The sequence below is a fragment of the Cupressus sempervirens genome, chromosome 10 (genome assembly GCF_028749045.1).
Source record: "Cupressus sempervirens isolate cs-2001-9-10 chromosome 10, ASM2874904v1, whole genome shotgun sequence".
NCBI classification, from domain to species: Eukaryota; Viridiplantae; Streptophyta; class Pinopsida; order Cupressales; family Cupressaceae; genus Cupressus; species Cupressus sempervirens.
In genome coordinates, this window is record NC_143127.1 from 980,792,412 (window position 1) to 980,812,357 (window position 19,946).

General features: G+C 36.1%; 1 protein-coding gene across 5 annotated transcripts in view; it reads left to right on the forward strand.

Annotated features, from left to right (window-relative positions):
- The window catches only part of LOC149537253 (serine/threonine-protein kinase BSK1-like), a 131,419-nt gene that overhangs the window by 17,054 nt on the left and 94,419 nt on the right, over positions 1–19,946 (forward strand). For all 5 annotated transcript variants that reach the window (XM_089807568.1, XM_089807567.1, XM_089807564.1 and 2 more), the window contains one exon: positions 18,799–18,957. In XM_089807568.1, the coding sequence (XP_089663694.1) occupies positions 18,817–18,957 (141 nt within the window). In that variant the 5' untranslated portion in view covers positions 18,799–18,816. The remainder of the gene's footprint in view (positions 1–18,798; positions 18,958–19,946) is intronic.

A 19,946-nucleotide genomic window follows, 5' to 3' on the forward strand; every position in this document is an offset into this window, starting at 1 on the left:
TATGATTCAAAATAGCCGTCCGTAACTGAGGCATTGTGAGAAGGAGGTCACTTATCTTGACCGGTATCTCCGTTTGTAAGATCTTCCGTACAATGCTTTGTTCTGCGAAGTTCTTTGCCAAGGTGCCGGTGATGTCCTTCAACTGAGATGTTTCCACCGACGATGCCTTTGCAATGTCCGCCTGCACTTCCCCCACTTTTCTCTTTTCCTCCGCTTGCCTCCGTGTAATTGCCAGAACCTCCTCTACATCCATGCCGACAGTGATCAAATTTACTCCAGCCTTTGGACACTTGGAATCTTCGTGATCGTCGAGTCCGCACCATCTGCATAATAATTTCGGTGTGTTTGCCACTGTACAATCTCGCGCAAAATGACCCCACAAATTACACGCTCGACATTGAACGATCGGCCGTCCGTTTGCATCATATTGGGTTCAACTTCGGCCTCCATTATTATTGTTATTATTTGCATTGTTGTTATTTTGCCCTCTGCTATTATTCCTATACCCTTCGGATGTGGCACCATCAATGTTTGCATTTCCGTTATTGCCCGACGGGGAAGCCTGCTGCGTAAGAAGCACCGGCGGAGATCCTCTTGTCTTCATGTTAAAAGGATAGTCCTTTGTCGAATGGCCCATGATCTGACAGATGTCACAGAATTGGTTCTTCGGGCACGATCCCTTAGTATGACCGTCGGTCTTACATTCTGTGCACCACAGTTCACTACCTTTTGGCTCCTTCTGCATGTTTTTAAACTCCTTCATCATTCGAACCATATCCTTCTGTAAGGCACGAACCTTTTTGCTACTACCTTCGTCATCGCTGCTATCATCTCCGACAGGCTCGTCGTCATCAGAATCAGAGGAGCTAGTTTTCTTCTTCTTTGTCTTCTGCGCACTTTCAAGGTCCAGTGCTCTGTTATAAGCATCGGCATATGATGACGGTGGCACAATTTTCATTTTCCTTCGCAGTTTTGAGCGTAGGCCGTCCACAAACCACCTTTTCTGCAATCCGTCCGCTGGCTTGCTTTCCATTTTGTTTATTAAGTCATTCAATCTTCTAGCGTATACACGAACAGTTTCGTGCTTCCCCTGCTTGGTATTGAAAATTTCTGCTACAATTTCATTATCATCCCGCAAAAGTTTAAATTCTGCCAAAAACTCCTTTTTAATGTTATCCCATGTATCCAGCTTCTGCGGATCCATATCCGAAAACCAATCAATCGCGACACCCTGTAGGGTTGCCGGAAATTGCCTGGCCCATTCATCGTCATCTGTGATTCCATTTGCCCGCCAGATCGTCTCACATGTCTTACAATGTCGGAGGGGGTCGACTGTACCATCGCCTTCAAATTTTGGTAATTTTTCTTTGGGTCCTGCCATAACTCTGGAGGTCTGCACTCCTATAGTGGTCGGCACTCCCACACCGGCAGGCTGAACTCCCACACCGGCAGTCGGCACTCCCACACCGGCAATCTGCACTCCCACACCGGAGGTGTCGACAGCTGCAACCCTTGGTGAAGACGGAGGATCCTCCGAAATTGTTTCGTGCGGAAGTCTATCCTGGACGAAGAGGTCACTCCACGCTCGTGCTGCTCCATCGGCACTGCGAGCCGTGCGAGTTGATGCTCTCCCGTCTGAATTTTCTTCCCTCGGCGAACACAAATTCAAGAACTCCTCCCGTGCTTCTTCCACCAATTCCACCCGCTGACGAGTCTCCTCCAACAATTCTTCCGCACTTCGGTTTCTGTCGGCGATCCTCTGAAATCTTCGTCGGCGTTCGGTTTGCTGTGCTAGAATTAAATTCTCTTGCGCAATACGAATTCCATCTTTTCCCTTCGCCTTATTTCGATCCTTGTTAAGCTGATTTGGCATTAATCTTCATTCCTCCCACCTTCCAGATTCATAAGGCAACGACGCCAAATGTTTACCGTACAGGTAAAGTAAATGAACGCACACAGAAAGTAACAGCAAAACAGTAGCATAATATTCGCAATAATAAGTGAATGATTTACAATGATCCCAGACGGGATATAAAAACTACTGCCGAACCTTCTCGAAGGAGTCCGTCGGCCACAATTATTCTATCCATTACAAACCATTTACCGCCGGACCATCGGCTACAGGAACATCGCCAGACCGTCGGCTACAGAAACACCGCCGGACCGTCGACCATAGAATGCAAAATACTGTCGGAACCATCCAGTCGGCTAACAATTGTTATCCTCATATTGAACTGCCACCATTATATTTGTGTGCTGTAGTGAGACAGATTCTCATGCAAGCCTCACACAGTAGATAAAGAGCAATTTGTTTAGTAGAATTTTCGTTTCCCCTTGAGAATAGTTCTGATGAACCTTTGGTAGTCTGTGCATCAAACACAATCTGTGACTATACAATTTGCATCCATGCAACATAATTGTTAACCATATATCACATATCTCCTATGCAATTAAAACTTGATCCAATATATGATCTCCTAACCAAAAACATAATTCCTTTCGGCTTCTAGAATGAAATGTGTAGAATCTTTGACCAAAACAATAAAGCGATGATAGCCAATCAAGAGTAAATAACTCTGATGTTGGCTCAACCAAAATATATCATTTATGGAAATTAATTCTCCAACCAATACATCATACCGGTAAATCATTGTCAACCGCCCTGTTCTTCACAGAACTGTCAGCCCAATACTCAGAAATGAATATCTCCATAATGCAACCACTTCAAACCTTGCAATGATCGTATTAGACGTAATCATGTGTACCACCATGCCCCACAATCTCATGCTGTAACTAAATCTGCTCATATTTAATTGGTCTTTCTGACTGCCTGAACACTGCTTCCAGTAGACTAATTTTTTTTGCAAGTGTAAAACTTCCAGTAAATCCTTTTCAACTCAAAAAATGACCATGAAAAAGAATATTAGTTGTTATCAATGACAACTTACCATGCTTTGCTAAACACTCTTGCCCACACAACATGGGTGGCCTATGTAGACAGAGAACTCGTCTTCGTCCTGCCAATCATGTCTCAGTTCTAAGCCATACATGATTGTTTCCAGTCTTTAGTTTTACTTCCAACAACCGACCATTATAGGGTTTGTAGAACATTTACTGTAGCTAAGCCCAAGGGCATTTTATAACACCCCTTGTTCCACAAGTGTCAAGAGTTCTTGTCCATCCAACATGGGGTGGCCTACTTAGATAGGGAATCCATCTTTGCCCACCCAACCGGGTCTCCTTACTAGCCCTTACATGATTGTTTTTATAGTTAATACTATAATATTGCATACCAATCACTTTCTTTAATATTTTAGATTGTTGTACTATTTTCTGAGTTCTATTCAAATTATACTTGGTCATTTGATTTATGCCGATTGATTGATATTTGTATGAATGTTTGATTGATTGAGTGAATTCCTTTGATTGTATAATTTGAGGTATTGGTGAGTGATGATTAAGTGATTGCTGATAAGATGATTGACCAGTGATAATGTAAGGAGTGTTGTTTGATATATTGGCAAAGATGATTGAATGAACGCCAATTTGATAGAAAGATGCTTGATTTCTTGATTCCAAGTTGAAGGGATGATTTATGTGGATTTGATGATAGTTTGCTTGATTTCATGATGGATTAATGATTGATGGATAAATGAAGGATTTCTTTTGATGGATTTATTAGTGATCCTTGAACACTTGGAATAAATTCTCTTGTTTACTGTATTGGTGAAATGTCTCCACCTTTTATGAGGATTGAGACACCACAATTCATTGTTGCCTTTGGAAAAAAAAATTGTTATTCCCCAAATCATTTTCCCTTGGATTTCATCCTCAAATAAAACTTTATCTTCTTTATATCATCTAGTGCGAGGATGAGTCACATCTCTTCATCATGTCTTTCCTTTGCAATAGTTACACCCTTTCACAGTTAACACTTTCTGAAAGGGACACAATCCTTCATCATTTTCGCTCTTTGAGATAGACGACATTTCATAATACAACCCTTTGCCCTTTGAAATAATTACTTATTTTCTTCCCGCTCCTATGCTCCCTTTAATCCCTCCATAATTCCTATGTTCCATTCTTGTTTCCTCCTCCCACATCTCCTTTCAAATGATTTTTTGCTATTCCTTTTGTATCTCATGTTTGAGGGACATTTATTCTCTTATAACTTAATTTTATTATTATTGCTTATCATTAATTCCAATTTCAAAAAGATGACATTTCAACAAGGATAGATTGAATTCCAAGCCCTTTTCGAGTTTGTCTTTATGAGAAACCACATAAAGTGATATAATTCAGTTTCATCTCCTTTATGAGCTCTAATAATCCACTTAGTACACAAATATCATACTTGCTGATGAGTTTCCATTAAATGCACGCTGGTAGGCTCACAAGGGAGACAACAAAAATCCTAGACATCTCTATGAAATTCCTTTTCATGTGTAGAAGCAGCCCAAATAAAGTCTTAAAGAACCCTTGGAACTGGCCCAACATAAAGAGTGATAAATATGCATGTTATAAATTTGTGAATAAGAATTTTTAAAATTTCTTGTTAATCATGAACAACGTGATAAGATTTGGAGATCTAAGAAGGGACCACAATCAAAAATTGCTGAAGGGTTTGTTCCTACTCAATAGATGGATCTTCAACTATAAAGATTTGTTAGTAATGGTTGAAAAAAACTTGATGTTACTAGAATCTATCAACCTTCAAGTTTGTTTTCACTTAGTTATAAAGTACTTGCTACCATCGTGGAGCACTAGCTTGCAAATTTCCTCGTTCTGACATCATAATACCATAAGGAATCAAAAGCAATATGCCCTTATTTAGTGGTGAAAGTTCAAGTGATAAAGTGCTATGAAGCCCAAGTGCTTTTTTGAGATAACGATCTAGAACACTGTGTGAATTTTTTAGGCAACTCTAAAGATGAGGTTTTATCTTCTCAACAACACTGTCTACAGGGATTAGGCACAAGAAGACTGAATCGTCCATCTCAAAAATAAAATTAGCTTTGTGTTAATCCACAAAAAAACTTCTATTGATTCTATGCACTTTGAAGATTATTCTTAAGTGACTTAAGGATGTCCCGACTCTCCTTAATCCAATCCTTGGCCTTGGGAGTTATGTTGTCTCCAAATTCCAATTCTATGTAGATGTAGCATCATATCCATATAAGCTCAAAAATGAGTCATCCCAATCAACCAATGATAGGTGGTATTACAGCATTGCTCAATTGAATGCAACAACCTAATCTAGGCCTTCTACTACCCCACAACATAATTGGGTAAATACCCTTCCACCCATTTGTTAACAATCTTCGTTTGACCAATTGTTTGTGTATGGTAATTACTGCTTAGGGTCAGCTCTATGCCAGCCATCCTAAATAGCTCTTGGTGGAAGACATTGAGAAACCTGTTATCTTGATAATTTACAATGTTATTTGGTAGCCCATGGAGTCAACACACCTCTATGAAGAACAACTTTGCAATGTGAGGTACCTTGTTCCTAGATGATATGGCAAAGAAATGTGCATGTTTGGTCAATTTGTCAATTACTACCTAGATGCCATCTCTACCATGCACTCTAGGAAGGCCAACAATGAAATCCATGGATATGCTTTCCGACTTCTACTCAGGGATGGATAATGACAACAATAAGCTTTCTTGGAAAGTATTCTTTGACTTGTCTTGTTGACAAGTCATACATTCACAAAGGCTCCCAAAATATTTCTCTCGCCCCACTCCATCTTCCTTTATGCTTTCCAAAATATTCATTTCCTTAAAAGACATGCCTCTTCCAAGGGAAGCAATTATCTTAAGTGTCATCACTGTTCATGAACTTAACTCCAAATGAACAAATTGGACCCCTAGGCATGAATTGATGTTTTTCTTAATGTTTGTTTGTTAATAAACATGATGCAATAGAGTCGCAGCCCTTTCATGTAAGATGAAGTCACACCTATTGGGAAATCACTAATTTTCATTAATAAGCTTGTCTTCTTGTTAATTGCCGCTGTTAACAAATTGCACCCTTTTACTGGACACTAACTATTAACCATTTTATTCCTTTAAAAAAAATCTAAAACAGATTGATGTATTATGGACATTCACTCTAATACTATTATTGCATATTGCTGCATTATTGAATACACAACACTGTATGTGTAATATTGCCAATTTTACAAATAAGAATGATTTTTGTCTTCATTTGGTTGCTGATCTTTGCTATTATTCTATGCTATTTCACTACGTTACACAGAGTGCTTCTCTCAATTGTGATTGCTGCCTATGATCACTATTTCCATTTTTAATATGGATCATCGCATATTGCACTTTGCAGTAAGCTGTCATATGTATATCTATGAAACATTGTTTTCTTGTTTGGATTGGATGGGAACATCACAGTCTCCCCTCCTTGAATCTGCTTACCCACAAGCAAGATCAGATGTTCATGATGATACTAGGGTCTCAATTACATTGGTAGGTCGCCTCTACACATACTCATGTCTTGAACTTACAAGGTTTGTTAAACTCAACCATATTATTAAAAAAACTATCCATCATATCAGTTCTAAGGTTCCAAGGGTGGCAGCACACTCTGCTCATAATGTAGCTAGATTGAACAAGGGCAACAGCAGTCCTTTGATGTCCTTTAGTTAGATGAGTAATCCAATATTGTACAAACTCTTTAGAAGATGGTCATTTGAGAAACCCAAACCCCACAATAATAGGCTTCTGAAAATCATTATAAGTTAAATTATTTCCATTGCTGTTGAATCTCAATTGATTGAGTTAAATTATTTCCATAGCTGTTGAATCTCAATTGATTCCAGGATTCCAAGTTTTCCAATCTATGGCAACCATCACGATGTTATAACGTGATTTCTGGAGGTGAAAATCTGAATGGCACTTGTAGAACCTGTTTTAATTAGCTTCCATAAAGTTGGCAATGGTTCAAGCCATTTGGCCTTGAATTGATTTTATCATTATGGGAAAACAATTGCAGTAATAACTATTTTATGTAGGACATTAACTGGAAGTGTTACTTCTCCTTTCCGTTGAACTCAAGTGTTCAACATATGGTCTTTGAGCTATGGAATGATTCTTCTTCATTAACCTGATCTGAATTGCAATCTTTTGTAGTTGGATAAAAGAGTGATTGGTAATAGCATCTCTATGGTTTGTCTCACTACTCCAAGCTTGTATCCACAGTTCTTTGATAGGAAATGTGCTAAGGTCCCAAGTTTTATGTTCGTTTTGAACCTTATCATATGACTCCATTATAGCTTCTTTTTTTTATTTGAGAAACAGATTATCATAGGTCACATTAGCTTCAACCTCAAACAAGGGATTATTAACAAGCTGAAAGTTATCCTTTTTTCCAAACCTATCTTTTTTCCAAATTTTATTATCTGATTTCTGCAGACAATAGTTTGAGTCATGGTGCTTCGCTATGTTTTTGATCCCTTAATCTCATCATTTCCTTCTTTGACCTCTTTTTTTTTCGAAGTGTCCAGTTACTACACCTTGATTTTCTATCTGTAAGGTTTCATGAGCATATATCAACTTATCCATTTCTTGCTTATGTTGATCTGGCATCTCATGACATCTAGTTGTTGATCTATCTTTGCTTACTATGTTTTTTATCTCATCTTTCTGTGACATTTCATTATTTATCTTCCTCAAGGTGATCAAATTGGACACACAATGACTTCTTATTCACTATCATTAGAAATGATACTCTTCTCATCCACAGCCACCAACTTGTTAGTGGATGCCATGTACTTATGAGGATGAAAATGGTAATTATGAATGCCATTTTGACTTAGAAAATCATTAGTTATCCTCAATACATGATCCTTAAGATGGAGTAGCAACAAGCTGATAATCTTCATGAATGTATGTACTCAATTTATTTTGATAGAAGAAACATGTGAAGAATCAACTGCTTCTTGTAATGCTTGATGATTATCTATTGATTTATCTTTTTCCAAGGTTTTGTGACTTGCAACTGTCAAACTCTTTACGCTATCTCCCCTTGGTGCAACAACCTTCAAGGCCTTAAATGACTGATTATTGGTTAGATGAGTCTGTGCGTGTGTGAAACTCTTGATGCAATATTTGAATCATAATCATTCCTCTCCTTTACATTCAAGCGTTCATGCTTTCCAATTTTATTCAATAGGTCAAAGTAATGATCTCTTTGCTCTTTGGGCAAGTGCTTCATCCTTACAGGCATATCATGTTGTAATCCTTATCTATCCAATCCTGTTGAAATTGATCTTGTAGATCTACCAATGTGGGTTCATTGCTTTCTTCATGTTCCACTCAGGTGGGAATGTTAGTATCATCAGTATCGAATTTGTTGAATGCATATGTCTAGTTGGAGTATGATTACTGTTGGATTGATCTCCATTTCCTTCATGGCCTCCTTTGTTGCCATTACAATTGTTATTGTTTTTGTTGCTTAACATGGATTTTGTTAGTAAGTCCAACAGTCGAGCCATTCTTTCTTGACTGATTCTTTGCTCTGCAACTATTTGATTCACGCAGTTGGTAATTTTTCCATGTCCCCCCATACCAGTTTCTTCTTGTTTGCTCTTCTTTGAGGAGGACTTGAATGTTATCTTATCTTCTGTAGTTTGGTGGATTTCTTTCTGTAATAGCACTTAGTTTCTTTATGATTCATAACCTTCAGAAGTTGGCGATATAGATTGCTCTAATACCATTGTAATGTCCCTTATATGATTTCTTAGGATCTGGACAAATTCTTATAATGCAAATTGCAACAGACTTCTTTCTATCTATAACATACACACAACTCTTTAATTTTCCGCAAATGAGTTTATGTAATGTGACTTGCTAATTTGTATAGTATCAAAATCGCTTTCTAATGAATTTGACAAGGAAAGATTGATCAATGCAATTGTCTGCTATCTTGATGTAAAAAATAATTCTGGTATAGTTCTCAAATCAATCATTGTATAATTGCTATATTATAGAAATTGTCCTTGATCAACAAATATTGATTATATTATCCTTATATCCAAATGCTTTGTGCAAGATAACCACTTATATAGTTGATATTGATCTGAAAAATGGATTGAACAAACAACTGAAATATCTGATTTAACTTTGGTAGGAATGTTGTTTATGAAGATTGTTCTGAACAAACTAATGCAAGATAAATGTTGATATGACAAGGGTTGATCTGATTATATATAAATAGGTTTTAAATATTATACTGATCTGAATTTGACAAAGAGTTTTGTGGTTCTTTATAATAATCGAATTGATTACAAACCTAATTGCTATTATAGTGATCGACAATGGATACTCTTTCCACTGTTCTTGATCTTTATCAATCTTGCCACTGATCCTTGCTGCATATGATGGCTTGATATAACAGCCAATCCAAAATTCGCTATCACTGTCTCTGATATGATTCTTATAGCTTATGTGATATTCTGATGACACTGTCTCTGCATAACAATATCTTTTAAAAACATCAATCCATAACATAACAATATCTCTAAAAACATTCATCCATAACTTTAGTCTGAGGCTCGATCTGAGTGCCAAGTTTGATCTGAATATTATAATTAGATCTTCATATATATTCCTCTCACCCTCCATTTTCCTATATATCTTTCAAAATATGCTTTTCCTTAAAAGGTCTGCCTCTTCCAAGAGAAGTGATTACCTAGGGTCATTACTTTTCATAAACTTATCTCGAAGCAAACAAATCACACCTCTCCATATATTGCTGCTTTTTGAATGTTTGTTAATAAATACTGAGAAATAGAATTGTACCCCTTTCATGTAAGATGAAGTCGCACCTATTGGGAAATCATAGGCTTTCATTAATAAGATTGTCCTGTTGCTAATCGCTGCTATTTGTTGTAGGTTCATTCTAAAGAAGCATACACATCTGGCAAATACGCTTAGCTGGATACTTTCAGCCTCCACTACATCCGAATGGTCTCTCATAGTTGTGCCCGTACAAGCCTGCACTTCTACCATCACCTATCTACCTGCCCGTACAATTTGACTCACACCTGTGCTGCATCCCTTGTATTGTATAACACCATATGACATTCTTGCTTAGAATCCACATACCTCTATACATAAGACCATATGACATTCTCCTTCCTGCCTCCCATGTACAAAGACACTATTGCGTACAACTTCCACAACCCAACAATGTATGACTTATTACGAAGTAATTGGTAAATATTTGCTTGATATTAACAAAGATGGAGAGGTCAATATATACAAAAGAATGAATGATGTTTCCTTAGGAAACAATCATAAAGAATAGAAACATTCTATTCTAGTGAATAGAAAACTAACAGTTAACTACATGCAAACTAAATATTAGAAATATTCTAATATTTACAATAGATTACAAATAGATAACCATTAGATAATAATAGATGCTATTTATTATTGTAATACCCTCCCTTAATGATTAATCTATTTACAACACCAAGCTGTCTTTTGAATTTGACAAACTTATCAAAACCAAGAGGCTTGGTGAGAATCTTTGTAGTCTGATCTGTTGTAGAAACATACAAGTCTATTGTCCCATCTTCAACCATTGTATGTAGTGACAGTGAACATCCACATGCTTAGTTCTTTCATGGTAGACTGGATTCCGTGCTAATTTGATAATGCCTTCGTTATCAACAAACAAAGTGGTTAGTCCTACTGGTGATATTTGCATATCCCCAAGCATCCGACAAAACCAAACAACTACACATTCTGCCTTAACAGCCCCTTTGAAATTCAACCTCTGTGGAGGAGAGAGAAATTGCCTGCTGCTTCTTATTGGTCCATGGGATGACACTAGATCGCAAACCAAACACATCCAAAAGTTGAATTTTTATTGTTAACAGAGCCTGCCCAATCTGAATCTATGAACCCATTGAGTCTAGGATTAGAACTCTGAGAGTAAAGAAGTCCATAATCTATAGTGCCCTTCACATAATGAAGCACATGTTTTGCTGCCATTGAATGATCAACCTTGGGAGATGTCATAAAGTGTGATATGTAGTTGACTGCGAAGTTGATATTAGGTCTAGTAGTAGAGAGGTAGACGAGGTTGCTTACTAGTTGCCTATATGTAGTATCATTGATGGGAGGAGAATAAGACTTAGGTGATAACTTGAGATCTTTCTCCATGGGTGTAGATGTAGGCTTGTAATCTTGCATACGAAATTCGTCTAATAGAGCCCTAGGATATTTGGACTGAGAGATGAATATACTTGAAGACTATTGCCAAACCTCAACACCTAGGCAATAATGCATGAGCCCAAGGTTAGTCATATCAAAAGAATGGCATAAACTTTGCTTGATTCCTTGAATTAAAGATATTAAACTGTCAGTGATGATAAAATCATCCACATAAATAATCAGAAGGATGATGTCATAGTCAATAGTCTTGATGTACAAATTTGAGCTCTTCTGGAAGCCTTGATCATTGAGGTACTTAATAATTTTCATGTACCATGCCCTAGGGGCCTGCTTCAAGCCATAGAGAGCTTTCACTAATCTGAAAAACTCATGTTCTTTACTGACAACCTTGAAACCATGAGGTTGCATCATGTAGACTTCTTGTAGGTCACTATTTAGGAAAGCACTCTCGACATCCATCTGATGGATCTTCAAGCCAAATTGTGCCGCTATGTTTAGAACTAATTTGATTGTGCTTATCTTTGCAATAAGAGTAGAGGTCTTCTCATAATCTAATGCTAAGAAAAGCCCCTTGCAACTGAACGAGCTTCTTTCTTATCCAAAGTACTATCAGATTCTGTAAACCCATTTGCAGCCAATGGATTTCTTCCCTGGTGGAAGATTAGAAAGGATCCAGGTGTTATTCTTCAGCAGGCTCTGGTCTTCAGATTTCATGACTTGTTCCCATTTTGGAATTCTTTTAGCCTCGGAATATGTTTGAGGTGTTTGAGGTTCAAACCCACTGCGAACATTGGCCATGAGAGAAAACTTAACTGACTCTCGAAGCAATTCTCCCATCAATGAGCCCATCATCTCAAAGATCAACAAGTGTCTTAGCCCACCACTTAGGCCAGAGAGGAGAGTGACCAACATTAGTATAAGGAGATGCTCTATGATCAAATTCCTCGTTAGAAGAATCTGGATCAAACTCAGGTGAAACATCTACAAATCTGGGTGATCTTGTAGGAGAAGCTAGAGATGTTTGTACAAGGATCATTGGAGTTATAGGAGCTACTAGAGCCCTCCCATCAAGTGGACCTAATGGAAGCCTAACTCCCAAATCATGAGCCTTCATAGGATGATTTTCAAGATTAGAAACAAGAGAAACAGGCATGAATAGTCCTCGCTACTCATCAAAGACTACATCACGATTGTATAGAAGACGAGCTGTCTTAGTGTCGATCAAGTGATAGTCTTTGTGAAAACTACTGTATCCAAAAAAATGAGTTTTTGACTCTTGGCATCCAACTTGGTGCGTGACGCATCAAGGATCCAAACAAAAGCAAGAGAGCCAAAAATCGCTAGGTGGCTGATTCTAGGCTTGTGACCTGACCAGGCCTCTTCCAGAGTCTTACCTTTGACCGCCACTGTAGGTGACCGGTTCAAAAGATAAACTGTAGTGTTTGTCTACTTTTGCCCAAAACTTCTTCAGAACATGTTTGTGTTCAAGCATGGATCGAGCCATCTCGGTGATTGTTTTGTTCCGACGTTGAACTGCACTGTTTTGTTGTGGTGTGTGATTAACTAGCATTTGATATCATCAGTATCTAAGAATCTAGAGAATCCGTTAGAACAAAATTCCCCCCACTGTATGACCTAAGAGTAATAATAGATTTCCCAGGCTCTTTTTCAACTAAAGATTTAAACTTCTAAAATACAATAAATGCATCTGATTTCTTTTGAAGAAAATATGCCCACATTTTTCTATTGAAATCATGAACAAACAAAAAATACGTGGACCCAAGAACATAAATAGTGGCCATAGGGCCATAGATATCGACATGAACAAGCTGAAGTACTTGAGAAGCTCACCATGAATTGCCGTTGGTGAAAGGTGTGCGATGTTACTTCCCAGCCTGACATGCATCACAAACTCCAAACTGTTCTAAATTTCTTGCGACCCGAGGACACACTCTTCTTGAGAAAGATAAGAGAGATAATGCACTTTTAAGTGCCCATATCGTTGATGCCAAAGTGTGCTAATAAAAGACTGCCAAGCAGCCATAGATAGAAACCAAGAATTACCAGAATCGATAAGTCTGAAAAGACCATGATCCTTAAGACCTGCTACACCAATAGATTGTTGCCCTATCAGTGATGGTACACTGATGTGAACTGAAGGTAATATCCAACTGTAGGGAATGTCACAACAACTGACTGACTGAGAGTAGATTAAGTTCCATCCTTGGAACGTAGTACACCAAAGAAAATGAGATTCCCCTCAGTAGATTGAATTTGAATGTTGCCTTTGCCGACAACAGTGTACTCTTTTCCGCCACCAAAAATAATAGAATATGAATAAGGCTTGTAGTTAAAGAACCAATCTTAGCGGTGAGTGAAATGACGAGAGGCACTTGAATCAATATACCAAGCAAACGACTTCACATGATCTGCAGGCCTTTTAGCCATGAAGGCATAAAAGGGGAATTCCGTTGGCTCAGTGTGCTTTGCACTGTTTTCTTTGGGCTGCGAACTTGATTGCTTAGATTGTGCAGCTAAGCATTTTTGACATTAACCTTCATGTGACCATACTTGTGGCAATAGTTGCATTGAATGCTTTTTTTTCTTGTAGCCTTCTGAAGATGAGGCAGAGAACTTTTGCTGAGAAGACTAGTGAGACTCGCCTTTATCCTTTTGAAAGGATTTAGTAGCAAAGGCTTTCTTTGTGGAGGTGGAGGTGGAACTGCTACTAGAGTGTTGTTTCTACCAATCTTGCTGAAACATAAGTGTGCAGAGATCTGTGAACTTCAAATCAACACCAGTAGAAGTGATGTTGAGAGTTTCAATAAAATGCTTGTAGGACTTGGACAAAATTTTGAGGGTTATGACCACAATGTCCTCTTCCTCCATCTTGTGTCCAATGGCAAGCAATTGATCATGGATATATTGAATCATATTTAGGTGTTCATGGAGCATTTTTTGCTCATCCATGATAATAGAAAACAGAGTGTTCTCGAGAAAGAAGGCTTTGCTTTTGTTTGATGTCTCATGAAGTTTCTTTAGATGCTCCCATATCTCGATAGTTGTTTTGTCGAATGAAATTTGAGGGAGTTGATCATCTGGTATGGATAATTTGAGAAGCATTACCACCTTCCGATTATTTAGGTCCCATATATTCTGATTAGTACCCCTTGCAGTCGAATGCTTTGTAACACCCAGAACAATCTGATCACTATTTCGATAGTCAAAGATCGCTAGTATCCGTTGCTTCCATGTGCTATAATTCTAACCATTGAATTTTGAATTGGCTTCGAGCAGAATATTAGTTAGAGTTGCCATAGCTCAGTTTTTAGTGAAAAAGCATGAAGATTTGTGAAGGCACAAACTTTGAGACAAAAAAATGGAAGACCCAAAAAATTGAAGAGTTACCCAAAAGAGCTCGAAAAACCATAAAATTATATCTTGTCAGTTTTTGGATCCATTGGCTGAAAAATTGGGCCACTTGGAAAAATCTGATGACAACCTAGTTGAGCTCTCAAAAAACCCACCAAGAATCTGTAATTAGAAGAATATTTCGAGCCAAAAAATAGGGTTTTCAAACAAAACCGTAGTTAGCGGCCATGGAAGGAAATAGTTGCAAAAAAAGTAGTTGTTGGGCGTGGATCTTATCGAATATTATAAGATAGAATTTTAATAATAATTAGATAATACAATATTATTAAATAAATAATGATAATAAAGTTATATTAAAACTAATACTAAAATATAAATGTAGGAAATAATGATTATTTAATCTATATTATCAATGAATAATTGCTATGATATTTTAAATTATTAAAAAATAATAAAATTTCAATGAGTAAATAAAGAAATAAAATTAAATACAAGAGACAATATTGTAGAAAGTATGTTAACTTTCTAAATAGAATTTAATAATAAATACAAACAAGTAAATAAATAATATAACATAGAATAATATAAATTAACTAAATTTAATGAAAAGTCCAGAGATGTTTAACAAATAGACCTGACTTCTTAAAATTAAGATATAAAAGGAAAGAGAGTTTATTTTAAAGAGAGGAAAAAAGAAGAGGAGAAGATAGGAGTTCAACAATGAAAAACGGATGAGGAAAGTAATATGAAGAAAATAAGGAAGTGACTTTCTGAAAACGTATCAATGATATTGAAAGGATGTAAACTTTCGAAAGGGTCATAATTATGAATAGTTGTGACCCTTAAAAAAAATTATGATTGTAAAGTATTGAGATTTTTCCAAAGAATTTTAGTTATGAAGTGTTGTGACTTTTTAAAGGATTTGTATTATGAAAGGTTGTGACTCTTGAAGAAAAAGAAACAAAAAAAATATTTTATCCTTTCCTTTTAATTAGAAAAAGAAGAATTTTAGAAAGTAAATATAGAGTTGAGATAATCGAGAAGGAATAATTCATTGAAGGGCTGACTAAGGATAGAGCCACATGGACCAAGAAAAGAAGGTAAGAAAGGTATGTTTATGGATTATATTTGTTTAATTATGTTTATGATTTTATTTATATTAATGAATCATACTTGTGGATAATATTGTGTTAGCTCATGGGGTTAACAACATAGAGAATAATGAGACTCAAAGCATGGAGCATGTGAGATATTAAGATCTTCATTGTCCGCCATGGCCGAGAGTCAATGTGCTAGAATATTCTGATTATGTCAACATATGCATATGTGATTGGCCTTGGATAGAGGATGTCTATCCAAGAAGAATCTTAAGGGGTGTGCTCCCAGGAAGACAGCGAGGTAGCTATGAGCTAGGGAGCCCGATCTGGAGACCTTCTTAAGATTGGGATTAAATTAGAGGGTAGAATAATATAGTTAGTTTTGTTGTTGTGATTCTAACCATTATTTGCAGGAATTACTTGTCCCAAATCTACCCTAATAGTGGGGACATTACATTCTGCTCATCATTTTTGCAACCATATCTATTGTTATGAATTGAAGTTTGGCATTTAGAAAGAATGAGAATTTAGATCAGCAATATATTCCTTGCGTGCAAAGTGTTTGACAAAATTCTCAGGTCAAGTAGTCAAGAAGTTGAATTCAAAATTGCTAGGGATATTGCATTTTCATCTCCCTTGGATAATCTACTCAACCTTCACCATCTTCTTGCTAACCTACTTGATCTCTCGATGGTGCCTATTAAAATTCAGACCTTACAAGTTTAGGGGTAGTTTTGTTGGCGATCTTGGAGTTATATACCAGTATGTTGTGTTATTCCACTCTCCATGGTTGCAATCATTCTCATTGTATTGCCATTGTTATCATTGTTGTCATTGTTTCCATGGTTACCCTGACTTCTGTAACTCATCAGCTAAACCAACTGATGCTATCATCTAGCCAAACCATTTAAAATCTCCATGGTACTAAGCTTCTGCTCATGACGTCTATCACCTATACTTATTCAGAATTTGAAGTAAGAATCTCTCTCTTCTCCAATAAGTGATAAACTCTGTATTCTCTAGACTCGTGAAACAATTTCAAACATACTTTTCTCGCAACCCTCCAAGCTGGCAAGGTTGCTCTGATTTGATTGTAAATGCATGGACCCAAATTGCTATGCAACTTTTTTCACTTCCCTTAATAATTAATTAACTACCATTTGATCAACAGTTAACACGCTTGTTATTTGAAGAATTCTTGGTTGAGGCATGCTATGCTTATTTTGGTAACATGTCCATTTATAACATTTGTAAAGTATTCATGGGACTCTCTATTTGAAGTAAAAATTTATATGACAGTTTACATTGAGCAAGATACCAAGGTACAATGTAATTTGAATGGCGATTTTTCTTTACTAAAGAGTATATGTTCAGGGCAATGAAAATGAATTTTTGATCTTTGAAGCAGTAGGAAAATCCTTTAGACATAGTATAAAATTCTCTAAGTTCTAATTTTCACTACTTGAAATGTCAATAAACCATAACAACATATTATCTCCTTTTTGATGTTAAATCACTATATTCTCCCTCATATTGGGCTGCAGGAGTTTACCAGCAAAGAAAATACCATTGCCCAATTGTATACTGATGAGGCACCTAGGGATGTGAGTTTAATTGCCCAATTAGGTTGTTAGCCTCTCATGCCAACAAAAATCACCCTTATTACCTAACAAAGTGATAGAATACCTTCAAAGCCAATTTCCAACTGCATATGATGTGTTAAACATCTTAGAAATATTGACTCCTTGACTAAGATTCTGTAGCTCAAATAACTTGACCTGCTTTTTGTTCTCTTTTGCTTAGTTTTGAACAAAAATGATGGGTAGTAAAAATACTTATATTGCCACAACATCATGCAATAACTTATTGCCCAATTTTCGGTAGATTGGCGGTTGGATTTGAAAGTCACACTCACAACCACCCCACAAGACTGAAATTACATACCAAACTGTTATTTTGTCTTTCTTGTAAATCTATGCAATCCTCTAATGATTTGTCTTGCCTGGAAGACTTAGCGAACTGCCCAATATTTTATTCCAAGCCTGAAACCTATATGCTTTCACCTGTAACCAACTAGGAGGATAGTTTACCACCAAAACTGAGTTCCCTTAGGGTTTTGATCCAACGGAAAGCTCCAGATCCACAATAGAGGAAATAAACCAAGCATACCAAACGAACTCCCAATTATTCTTTTTATATTTACCTTCCGAAGGGCTTTTCAACTTCTTTCTTAAAATAATTTATTAAAGCACATTTATAGAGTGACTTTCTTAATTTCCCTTCTAATTTCACTCAAATGACTATTTAATTTGTTAAATTTAAGCTATTAGTAAATATTATTTTATTGGGAAACTTTTAATTAATTAAACAAATTTATTCCTTGGTTCCCTAGAAGTTTCCTACTAGAATTAAACAGGCTAAATGAGTCATCTTTGACTTTACCTGAAAGGGGACACTATAAATTCCCAACATTTTAATTATAAATAGTGTATACTATATTTTAAGATGTACGCTTTCTATTATTTTTTACTTGAGGCTCATATATTTGGTGTAAAGATGATTGATATATTTCCGACTCTCTACAATGAATGCATACTAATGATACTCCTGGCAGCCTATAAAAATGGACAAGTATCTTTAACACTTTAAATGAGCTCTAACTTGGTTGTTTTGCCTTTTTTGGGTTTGATAGCTAGTATTCAATCAATGAGAATGAAGCTGAGTATTTTTTGTACATTTTAATGCCTTAAAACATCACCAAAGCAATTGTAAAACCAAATATAATGAAATATATCTACAAATATTTAAAGAATAGAATAGAGAATTTGTGGCGTAAATGCTTCTGAGAATTTTTATCACAATTTGTTTGACCAACTATCATATAATTTGAACCTTGTTATCTATCCTTTTCTCCTTGGTTATTTGTCTATATGCTATTTCTAATTCAATATTGTGTGTCTCTCATGTACACTATTGACGTCAATGCTACACCTTAATCTAGGTTCAAAGAGGAGAATTTAGTTATGTTTTACATTTTTCTAACTTGATAGATGATTCCTATTAAGGGAGCTAGTTAATGCATTTTCCGCTTATATATTAAATTGAGTGTAAAACCAATTGGTGACTACAGGCCCCTTCTCATCTAAGGATGGCGACATCAAGGGGAAACAAAAGTTCTACTGAGGAAAATGCTCTTTCTTTGTTGGGCAATGCTTGTATGAGAATGGATCTCATCACAATACACGATATAATGATGGAAGCACAATATGAAGATGATAATGTTGGTGAGGTAATTGTTTTTCCTATTGCTCTAATTTTATTTTTCTTTACAATTTAGTAAATATCTAATATCAGTGTCAGATATGCCATTCTATGTAGTATTCTGAATCAGTTATCAATATTTTTTTTTTCATGATGCAAAAGTATATGCGTATACCTATTTCCCTTGTTTGAAGTTTTGGTATGTTGTCTATATTTGAAACTGGGGGTTGCACATAAGAAATGAAGAAAACAGTTTCCTATACTCATAGATGATATTATCTTTTTCTTCCTTGTGTATTGTGTTTTGAAGTAACATAATTTGAAATGTAATTTCGCAATATTAATAAAATATGAATAATGAAAATGTGACCATACAATGTGGATGCATATTTGTTCCATCATGATTTGGGTTCATGAAATATTCTTTAATACTTTTGTAAGAAGCAAACAATTAGAGTTTGGACTGTGGTTACTATGTTTGAAAAAATTGATGCATTTGAGAGGCCAAAAAAGTTTGGAAATCATGTAAAATTCTATTTGAAAAATCTGAACTGAATTTGAGAATTTAGGTGGTTTAAAAAATGTAGAATTCAGCCATACTTGGATGGATGTGTCAAGTTGTCAATGATGTTTTGGACTTGCTTGCACCTTTAGTATGATTTATAATAAAAATCCTTGAAAGAAAAATAATATCTCTCTCCATCAATTGCTTGTGTGATACGTTTGTCTATGTGAGTTTGTGACCATCCTAATGTGCAGGGAAGAACACTAGGTATCCAATTTGTTAAGTTTGTAGTTCAGTCAAATTGATATGATTGTGAGATTCATAATTGATGATAAATCATCTTTAGATAAATATTCTTATATATATTGTAGATATATAATATACTAACTAATGATGATTAACTATAGAGACATGTCTCCTCTCATATTTATGAGTCCTCAAATCTGCATTTGGAAAACATCAATTACAATGGCCATGTTATTACATTTGTAGAAATCGATCCACAAAACTCA